General features: G+C 34.3%; 2 protein-coding genes across 2 annotated transcripts; one reads left to right on the top strand and one right to left on the bottom strand.

Moving 5' to 3' along the window:
* Positions 1 to 225: 225 nt before the first annotated feature.
* LOTGIDRAFT_154760 (hypothetical protein) lies at positions 226 to 939 on the top strand (the record flags this gene model as incomplete). The annotated part of the gene is made up of 1 exon (XM_009063956.1): positions 226 to 939. One exon carries the CDS (start codon positions 226 to 228, stop codon positions 937 to 939), a length of 714 nt encoding a protein of 237 aa, XP_009062204.1.
* Positions 940 to 2,918: 1,979 nt separating this feature from the next.
* On the bottom strand, positions 2,919 to 11,095 carry LOTGIDRAFT_154759 (hypothetical protein; the record flags this gene model as incomplete). Its single annotated transcript, XM_009063955.1, has 10 exons — positions 2,919 to 2,946; positions 3,253 to 3,349; positions 4,649 to 4,690; positions 5,787 to 5,843; positions 6,133 to 6,483; positions 7,396 to 7,737; positions 8,575 to 8,622; positions 8,810 to 9,163; positions 10,132 to 10,467; positions 11,029 to 11,095. The coding sequence occupies 10 exons, from the start codon at positions 11,093 to 11,095 to the stop codon at positions 2,919 to 2,921; spliced, it is 1,722 nt and encodes a 573-aa protein (XP_009062203.1).
* Positions 11,096 to 11,465: the final 370 nt, after the last annotated feature.

Raw genomic sequence — 11,465 nt, 5'->3', positions numbered from 1 at the left:
ATATCTTTAGTGTAGGGCGGAATAATGCACTGATAGAGCTCTTAATAATCCATATCACTCAATTCTTTCACTGAATAGTAGAAGAGCTCTTCAACTCAGATATTTGAAAAAAAACAATCTCTGCTGATGTGTCGGTAACCCTTATTCTTGCAGGATTATACCCATAACCTTATCTAAATCATTTTACTTATTACAGGTTATATATTTTTATATCGTTAAAACAAAATGGCCACCAACAGAAAGATTAAAAAACAAACACTTGGTTTAGGAAAATCCTGGAAACACGTTACGGAATCTAAACTGTCTGATCAAGATGCTAAATTACTTCTCTCCGTGAAGCAACTGGTGGAGAAAACATTAGAACAGAGCCATGAAACACGATTTAAAGGAGCAAATCTGGACTCAATGAAAAAATACAATTTTGACATCAACGTACCAACTGGCGCCATTTCTAAACTAGGCATAAAGTTAACCCGAAAGCAATCGGTTGATGAGACGAGGTTAGCGATACGGAAAATCGACATCCATGACCATTCATTAGTGGATTGTAAAAGACAGCAACCAATTGTAGGCTTATATAAGAATAATAAAAAGGATTATTGTGATTTGTTTGGACCTGGATTATGTCCGGATTGTGTACAAGTTTCGGATCAAGTGGAATTTACTCAAAAACAAGAAAAGGTTTACCCTCAAATCACTGTCAATACTGACTATATGATAGCAGGTGGGAAACTAACAAAGAAAAAGACTCAGACCACAAGTAAAGGAATAGTTACCTCCCCTTTCAATCGCCAAGTAGATCTTGAAGTCCTTGATGGTGTTGTTACAGATGAAGCTATTCATCGCCGATTGAAGGAGAAATATACAGCCCAGGATCAACTGGCTGTCGAATCAGTTTTAAATGCATGTGACGATTTAAATGAGGATGTTGATGAATAATTAAAAAATTCGACATGAAAATATCACGTAAGATGGACTATGCCCAAGGGACGCTTTCGCGATCTGTCTGACCTTAGATCTCTGGAACGGATTTTTTAGTTAAGCTAATAATCTGCGTTTGGAAGTTAAAGTGACCACTCGTCCGCCATATATAAAAAATACATATAATGTATACTATGGAATTTCTAGTTTGAAGAAATATATTGGCTATATGTGGAAAACTGAAACAAAATATTAAAATTTATTCAAATGCCATTGGTCATGCATTTATAGGATAGTTTGACCAAATTATGATGGCGTCACTCTATATATATATGGTTTGAATAAAAGAAATCCATTTTGAACCCCTGAGAGAACAGTTTGATATGATTTGTTATCAGAAATTGTCATGAAGACATATCATTTGTTCGAGAAACTTTGACCCTTTTTGATATGCCTGTGCCCTTTTTGACCTAGCATTACTTAACCCCTTTGGTACCTAAAATTCCTATGTCTCAGGCTTGTCGCTTTGGACTGGGTAAGAGAAATGATTCGAAGTGAGGAACATTTTTCGCACCTTTCTTTCCTTTTGTAGCATTAGCCTACTCTCAAATCCCACAATTCTTAAACTTTCCTTTCGATGGGCAATTGGGAGAATATACATCAGCATGTTAAATATTTTTACAAAGTCGTAAAAGTCTTTCTCACTTTATATCAGTTGAATTTACTTGGTCCGTCTGACTGTAGATAAAGTATAATATATCCTTCTTGTGGATTATCTTGCATGTTTACTGTTGAACAGACTAAGACTTGATATCATTTTTCATTATAGAATGCTTCCACATTTCTTGACATTATATAACTTTGTGATCAGTTATCTCCCTTGAAATTTTGAAAATTGGTTTTGGTTCTTCTTTCCCGTTTGTCTTATATGTTGAGCAGCACTGACAGGCAAGGTTCCATGCAGGGTATGTTTACTCTTCTATTTAGCTGATACCACTTTTCATTATGAAATACTTTGACCCTATTCACTTATGATTTCTTAATGTGAAAAGTTCACTAGCTCCTACCAATGTTTCGCCATTATGACAATGTTGTTTTTGAATTTTGTTCGGATCGTTGATAATGGTATATTACAATTTGTTTTTCAGGTCCTATTTGCTCATTGATGTATTCTATGAAGCACATACGACTTTGTATGCCTACTCGTTCATGACTGTAGGGTTCACTTCTATTAGTATTAATTCCGGGCGTCAGACTGTGAAGTCTAACTGCCACCAGGGATAAAAATTATGCCTCCGAAATCTCTTGATTGCGATTCCGCACAGCCCGATTGGAACTGTGTGCTACTGACAGCAAAGGCCCTTTTATTGAAGAGAGTCCCATGTTTCATTATATAATATTTTATTTCATATTTTAAATGGTGTAATTGTAGCAGTATAATTATTTTAGTAATTTGTTTATTGTTAAATTATGTATACAAATAATATTAACTAATGTGTCGTATATTATGACCAATTTAAAGATTTTTATCATCATGATGAAGTGAACTGTTCAAGAGAAATTCCAATCTAATTGAATAACCAAAGGGAGGTAATAAACATGTACAATTACTACAGACTACTCTACTGTAATCCTATTCATATAACCTTTGCGGTTGAGAGATATTATATTGTAAATAGCCGTAGTTTCTCCTCTTTAACGTGATAAAAATAGACCAAAACTTTACATCTTTCATCAAAACATAAAATATATAACATACTATAATAGAAATATACAAGCGAAATAAGTAAAAGTTTATACATAACAACAATCATTAGGTTTTGTGCACCCGGATGAAAAACCAAATCATTAATATATTGTTAATTTACGTATTACGATTACTGTCAAATATTGGCTATATACATGCAACACCTTAAACATTTATACAAATATAGATGCAGCTATTAATACATTTTCTGTCAAATATTTACAATATTAACCCAATGCAAGATTTAGATTTAGAAGCCGTCATCATTTATCTTTTTTCTGAAATAGAAAAACAAATAAATAATCCTTTGGTATATAACATGCACATAAGTACGTATATTTTCATCGCAAACGGATTTCTAAATATGCGTGTCAACAATTTTCAAATTTTTCCAATTCGAAATTTATTACAAGGAATTGAAAAGAGGTATTATCGCCTTTGCCCAGTGCAGGGTTAGGCGTTTTGGATATACTGATACCATGCGATGGTTTCGCTTACTTTGTTCATGCACCGGAAGTCCTCATGAAATGAGATATTTTTATTTATATACTACAAAAAATTAAAGGAAAACCGCCTTCACTTACTTCTTTTTCTTTTTACACATCCACACAATACAGGCGATCAGGAATATGAAAACTAAACTACCCATTACACCTGCTGCTATTGCCGCCGTATCGTTATCTGAAATTGAGATGTATTTTTCAAAAGAGATGAAAAGGCCAACGGGTGGGGGCTAAAATCTTTCTGAAGGGAGCTCAAAAACTTGACTAAACAGGTCAGGCACCATAAATCCTATACCTGTAAATTTTAATTGTTATGGGCAGGGTTTTTGCCCTCCTGTCCGATGCATTACTTATAATTTTTATCGTGATGGTTGATTGTGAAAAAAATATTAAACCTATAATTTATACCCTTCTGAAATCTGAAATTCTCTGATATCCAGTGTCGAATGCGAACCTTATTTGCATTATGATATTAGTTGGTTTTGTGTGAGAAGATCGAGGGGAGAAAATCATGAAACATGGAAGCTACACTTTCGAGTTGTCTTCCCATGTCATATGTGGCATGACGTCGACCCTTTACGTAAAGCGGCAACTTTTGCAGGACGCTTGGGGAAGTTGGGTATGTTGTAGAGCATTAATTGGTTGGTAATCGACAGTCCACGTGCTCGAGTTGATTTTAAAATTAAAAATTAAAATTAAAAATTAAAATTAAAATGTTATACCAACTTTGATCTGATGCTGATACCATGCTTGAAGGACCTGTAAAATAAAAATAAACAGAAAATTGAACGATGATCATTAAAGGCCTGCTGTGTCCCGTTATATATATATATTTCCATTCGCACTGTAATTGTCTTGTTGGACCCTTTAACAAGAAACGGATTCAAATTCGCGTAAACTCCAGTGACCCGCGAGGTCATATTCTAGAGCGCGAATTAAAAGTGTCGTTTCAAATGCAACAACTTGTAACTTTTGATGCGGTAATTAAAATTCGTTAAAAAAGCTTTCCGATCACGTCAAAATACCAATCAAATTCGACTTCTACACGTGTTGAAATATTGTATGCAAAGCTGCATTACACTCACAGATTGTCTTTCCTTGACATAGGTTGCTTGACGTCTATTACAGTCCTGCGATAATCATGACCAACAAAATAAAAAGACTTAACATAGACGACGTTGTAAAACAATGTGTATTCTCCCAAAATAACTTATACGAATATTCTCTCTCAAATAGGCATCTTCAAAATGTCAAGTTATTACGAATCAGTGGCTCAACTATCATAGTGTCTAGACAACAATTCCCGGGGGGAGGGTCTCAAAGCACATACATATGTATATGTCCACGGGCCCCGAATCATCATTGTTACGAACTTCCTATAAGACGTAATTCGTAATAGCTTGACGTTGTAAAGATGATGGTTCAGGGAAGAAGTCCACTTGCTGGCAGTTGATTAAAAAATTAAGTTATTACAAACCTGGATCTGGTGTTGTTGTTGGGTCTGGATAATCACAGATAACTGTAATAAAAATTAATAGAATTGCAAATCACACATCATTCTAATCTATGAAACGAAGCTGGAATGCTGACAGCTTGACTGAGGTTTAGGAAATCAAATTCTCGAAACTCCAGTGTGTTTAATGTTCGTGATAATAATTGGCAATCTTGCACTATCAAAAATATATTGGTACACTGGTGTAACCTATTTTCGTGTATATACGAATTCAAAACCGAATTTCGTCAAAGTTAAAATTACGGAAAAAAAATTTTATGTCTTAGATGTTTCCCCAGATGGTTTGTTTCATGAATAACGAACTCGGCAATGGCGGCAGAATGCGTCACCTATTTTCGTGTACAATGTTTGATCTATAAATAAGTCGAGAAAAACACGTTGTGTGGATACCGGGTGGTATAATTAACTTCTCTTAGTATTTATCTTTAATATCAATTCATTATAACTAGTGTCAATTACTTCGAAGAACCACGATTTAAAAAAAAATAGTGACTGACAAAATAAGATACGTAGCGTGATTTATTGCTAAAAGTCACTGAAACAACATAAGAATATGGCCCACTTTGTGTTCCATAGAAATTTTCTGCTGACACGGAATATGCTAGTTGATCAAGTGACATTATTCGATGGACTATATTCTAGCAGACGACACTTGGAATTCCGATTACCGCTTGGGATTATACGGAATTCGGCCGATAAAAAAGGTGACGTTTGGTAATAACTGAAATCCGCCATTTTTTATTTGTCAAAGTATACATTAATACATTTTACCTTGCTTGAAACTACTGAATTCATTCTACTAGCTGATATTGTACAGTAAACCCATGTTTATCAAAACAAGCAAATGCAGAGGTCACGCGAGGTCGCACATGTAAATTATTAATCATTTCCAGAAATGCACGAAAAATAGATTAGCACGAAATTAGGTTACTTGACTGTAAACAGAAGAAGTACAGAATAGGTATAGGTCCCAAAAATTAGGAGAGGATCAATTCGAAAATTGACGACCCTTTATCCAGCCTTTATTAGATATTTTCCACGTAGATATAACCTTCACAATTTGTGTAATATCTGCATCAGAGAATGTTAATAACGAGATTACCCCTGGGATCAACCGCATACTCTGGACATCCACCACAGTTTAATTCAACACCCTTCCCTGTAATGATAATATATAAACATGTACATTTAAACTATCTGAAGAAATTCTCTTTTGTTCATAAACTGGTACAACAAAATAATTGATTTACTCATTGCAAATTTCACAATGAAATCACTCTGATAGAAATAAAGATTGTGGTAATCTTATCATTGAAACCACACGTTAAATCTGGTCAATTATTTACGGGGTTATATTGAATCGTAATGCATGTCCAATAGTAGCTATTGTCAGTGCTATCAGCTGATTTAATAAATACTTAGAGCACAAAATCATTATAGATTCTTACCACTACTTAGCCGCAGAACAACACTATCTTCTGGTCGAGCAACCATTTTAGAGAACGATATTCTGAATGGCACCGTTACAACCACATTTCTGGAACGAAACTGTTTCAGCCCATGTTTGGTACATCCTTCTGGAAGGTTTGTATCCGGTGACGTCATACTTAACTGACAACAAGAGTCAGGATGCATTCTAATTTGGTAAACAGCCAATGTTATTGTAGAGGCGGGGCTAGTGACCTCACAACCACAGTTTATGGTTGTCCCATTTGATCTTCTATTTCCGCTGTATTTTACAAAAACTTCAGTGAATCCACTAACCGATTCCTCTTCCATCATATCAATGATACTTGATTCTAAAATTTAAATAAGAAACTGAAGAGACTTATTGGTGGTAAGTGTACTTGATCACTATTAAAACTGCTGAATGTCTGCAGAGATTCATCGATCTGTTCATCGATCTGTTCATCCATCTATTTATTCATCTATTTATTTATATATCTATTTATCTAGTTATCTTTTTATTGAACTATCCATCTATCTATTTATCTATCTATTTATCTATCTATTTATCTATCTATCTATCTATCTATCTATCTATCTATCTATCTATCTATCTATCTATTTATCTATCTATCTATCTATCTATCTATCTATCTATCTATCTATCTATTTATCTATCTATTTATCTATCTATTTATCTATCTATTTATCTATCTATTTATCTATCTATTTATCTATCTATTTATCTAACTATCCATCTATCTATTTATCTATCTATTTGTCTATTTAACCTTTATTCGATTCTTCTATCTAGCTATCTCTATATCTATCTTTTAAACTGTCTATTCACTTATTTATTTATTCATCTATCTATTTATCTATTTATTCATCTATCTATTTATCTATTTATTAATTATCTATCTATTAATATATCCATAATTTATCTATCCATATATTTATCTAATTTATTTTATCTATCTATCTCTATTTATCTAGCTATCTAATTATTCATCTATGTATGTATCTATCCATCTATTTATTCATCTATCTATTTATCTGACTTTATCTTATTATTAATTTATCCATTTATCATTTTATCTATCTATCTATCTATTTATCTATCTTTTCATCTATATATGTATTATCTATCCATCTGTCTATCTATTTGTCTATCCATCTATTTATGCATCTTTCTATCTATATATCTATCTAGCTATCTATTCATTCATCTATCTATTTATCTATATTTTAAGCTATACGCTTACCTGGTATACAGTCGTATTTATAGGAAATATATGTTGAGTTGCCTGGATTTCTATATTGTGGAATGCTCGTACACGACTCCTTAAACAAACATGTGTCGTACAGCGTATTAAGTTCATCTTCATTAAAAGTTCTTAGAGCATCACCACCTTCAAAGGAACAACATCTACTTACACTGTTACATGTAGCATATTCACACACGGGAGATCTATAACTTCTCCCACCAAAATAAACTGATGATGTCAGAGCTATATTCTGCCCCTCCTTACACTTAAGTTCATGTTCTGAACACATTTCTCCCCCGTAACAGGTTTGTAAAACATGAGACGTTCTGCCACACGCTCCTGAAAAAATTAAATTTATAAAATTATGATATATTAAGTTGTCATAAAAAAAAATATATGAAATCGGGCGTCTCACGCCACCTTAATTATTTAACGTCACGAAACGATACAAAGGGTCCTGGGGCCTGGTTTTCGAAAATATATTACGACTAAGACACGTCTTAAGATGGTCTTACGACATATCATAGTTTTCGAAAGTGTTTTAAGTTACGATAAATCATAAATTTCATCGTAATCTTAAGACACCTCTCGACCTGTTACATGTACTCGACGTCTCACATCTTAAAAGTATTCACAATTAGATAACAAACACATCATGTAAGATAATGAATAAACGAGAATGTAAAAGTATAATAAATATACAAGCTAAATTCAAACAAATGATCAAACTACGATTTTTATTCATTTTCATATAAATATAAGATAATATATTTTGTAAGTAATAACTATAAATTTTATTTCCTATATTTTTTTTTATAGTAAATGTTATCACTTATGACAGTCATAAGAGCATCTCAGGTAAGACTATCGTAAGACAGCTTTGATTTATATTCTATTACATGTCGTATGGTAGTCATAAGATAGTCTTAAAATTTGTCTTAAGACATATCTTATGACGTTTCTTAAGATACTTTCGAAAACCAGGCCCCAGGTTTACGTCCGAGGTGGCTTCACACTCCACCCCAATCCCACCCCCTCCCCCCACCCCTTTGGCTCCGCCACTGAAAGTGTCCACAAACGGTTTAGATATGCTCCTAAAATAAAAATGCAAAATAAAATATTTTAACGGTACAGACCAAACTATTTCATATTCTTTGGACATAAATAAATCATTACCTTGAATATCAATTCCACATCCTGAGCACGACACTGTAATTGGCTTTCCTGAAAAAGAGAGAATTGGGATGACTGTCTGATTTGTTTTGGTGTTAAATAAATAGGAAACATTAGATTATGTATTGACTTATCAGCGTTGACTCATTTGAAATTTTGTTATTTAATATAGTGTATTTATTGCGAGGACGGCAAGAATAATTCGATCTTAGAACAGGTTACTGGCATAAATACTCACTTTCTCTACTGTAGAACTCCACCCAAAATATGTCATCATCTCTCGCCAGCAGATTTTCTACTGATAGAACCACTGGGGGTAAAAAGTGGTCAACGAATTTGTATTCTCTAACAAAGCCATGAGTTGCGTTACAAGTTGATAAATTGAATCTTGAAAGCGTTGACTGAAAGCTTGGACACGTCTGTGGTGATAGATGGACATAACGTGTAGACATAGTCACATCTGAGGAAGACTGTAGCTCACAGGAACAATTTACGGCAAGCTTGTCACTTCTTTGTTTTCCGAAATAAAACATATAGGATTTGCTATTTGCAGAAACTGTATCTTTGCACATAAGACTCAAAACCGCCGCAGCTAAAAGATAAAATTGAATATGCTTGTTTCGCACAAAGTTATGGACTAGAGGTTTGTCACATCGAGACTGTAGCCAACAGAGATGACGTCGTTCCACTTGACTCTTCCACTCATTCATTGTGATCTTTTGGGCATTGTGGATACACGTTTAACACAATTTGAAATACAAATGCCTTAATCGTCCCACAGTCTAATTAAAATTAGATCAAACTTTCGTTCCAATTTTTATTAGCTTTAATTTTAAATATAGCCACTTCAGTCAAGATCTAACGACAGTCCTTTTGAACGTTCGGCATATTAACGTTTTGACCTAAACCTTATAAACACCGCGTCACCGCGTTAAATTGACGAACGTCAAAGAGGACAGTCATTAGACCCTAACTGAAAAGCCTATAATGGAAATAAAACCGGAACGAAAGTTTGGTCTTATTTTGATTAGACTGAATCGTCCAGTTTCAATCAGACTATATCGCCTTTATGGCGGTAGTGCCTTTACACCATTCAAATTCAAAGTCTTTTGGCATGACACTAATATCAAACATCCTGTTGTCCAGATGCGAAAATCAACAGAACACCTACATCAAACTCAACGATCCTATAGCATTTAGTTAGTGTCCTCACTTCATCTTTTCCTCCTGTCAGTGATGCAGGTAAGAGGGGCTGACATGGAAAAAGCGTCTAGTCGTTCGGATGGGACAATAAACCGAGGCCCCGTGTGCTACAGGCTGTGCACGTTAAAGATCCCCCGACAGTTGGAAATCGACTAATGCCGCTGTCCTGGCAAAATTTCCCTCATGACACCCTGCATGGCGTTGCCCGTCTTCATTAGCCCACAAGGTGCAGAAAAGTAGGACGTAAAACTCCATTCATTTCATTTCATTTCTCACTTCATCTTAAGTGAAATTATCACTTTTTATCTTATTGATGGGATAGTCTGTCATAGATTGAATTGGAATTTTTAAACATACCTTCGATACAATGATATGAGAAGTAAGTGAAGTGGTAATCCTGGGAACTGGTATAAGGTATATTCAGGGTACATGATTGTTGGTATGTACAATTCTGTTGTACAGATTTGATTAATTCTGGTGACATTTTTTCTCGTAGTTCTTTTGTCTTTAGAAATGTACAGCAGGTGGCGTTAGCGGTACATATATTACCACCAGAAGGACAATTATCAGATGCTGCCTTCTGACCATATATTCCTGTTGCTACTGAAATGACTTCACCATCCCCACAAATCAGTGTTGGTGAAGTACAGGGTAGTGAGGTCGGGCCATAGCATGTTGATACTCCTTTTAAACCTGTTGAAAACAAGATGTGTCACAATTATCAAGTGATGGGATTTTCTCAATCTGAAGTCTGTAATCTCAAAATGAAACTTGACTTTCGCATAGTTTTAGCCTTCTTGATCCGTATGACAACATCTTGAGCTGTCAGTTGTTTATCAGATGTTAGATGATACCTTGAATCAAGGAGCATGGTTAAAACTACCTATAGAACTTTAATCATGGTCTACCAAAAAGCAATGTCGTGCAACAAGCCCAAATACCATTAAAGATCATTATTTATAGATAATAGCATTGTGGCCCTTCAAAAGGAACGTCGTATACGTCAAGCCAAAATACCAAATATGAAACAAAGGAATATCGACTTAACATGTGCAAATACCGTATTACAAAGAATATAAGCTATGTGGATTCTCCGAAAGAAATCCAATGTCGTAGGCAAATGTTCTGATAAGATATAAATCACAAGGGATCAAATACATATCAGAAATAGAGTATCCACAAAAACAATTGCCAACATCTGGGGATGTATGTATATGAGTAACATCTATATATCTTGAAGTATTGCAATCTTACCTTGGACAACTGTACAAACAAGAAAAAGTCCAAAAACACATTTAGATATTGTGTCAGTCACCATCATTTTCGGTATCTTGATTATGATAATCTCAATTGTTAATCTCTACACATTTTAAATATTTTCACAATTTTTTATTGATAGTTTGCTCATTTTTTCAAGACTTATCCATAATGCTCACTTAAATTTTATAATTTCTCCAAGATGTTTCGCTTAATCACTGGAATCCTCTGTGGAAATATCACTGTTTCGGAAGATTATCCATCTCACGATTGACACAAACTCAGAAACAGAGACAGCTATAATTCTTTCGGCTGAAAAACCTTGGTGAGACTAACCGACTTGTAAATTTGTATTTGACAATGGTAAAGAGAAAAAGATTCCTATTAGTCTGTATAGAATGTATAGCAGTAGGTAAATGGCACAGGTTTGGCTT

Source organism: Lottia gigantea (assembly GCF_000327385.1).
Source record: "Lottia gigantea unplaced genomic scaffold LOTGIsca_6, whole genome shotgun sequence".
NCBI lineage: Eukaryota > Metazoa > Mollusca > Gastropoda > Lottiidae > Lottia > Lottia gigantea.
The sequence above is the reverse complement of the archived record's forward strand: the minus strand, read 5'-3'. Positions and strand labels throughout refer to the sequence as shown.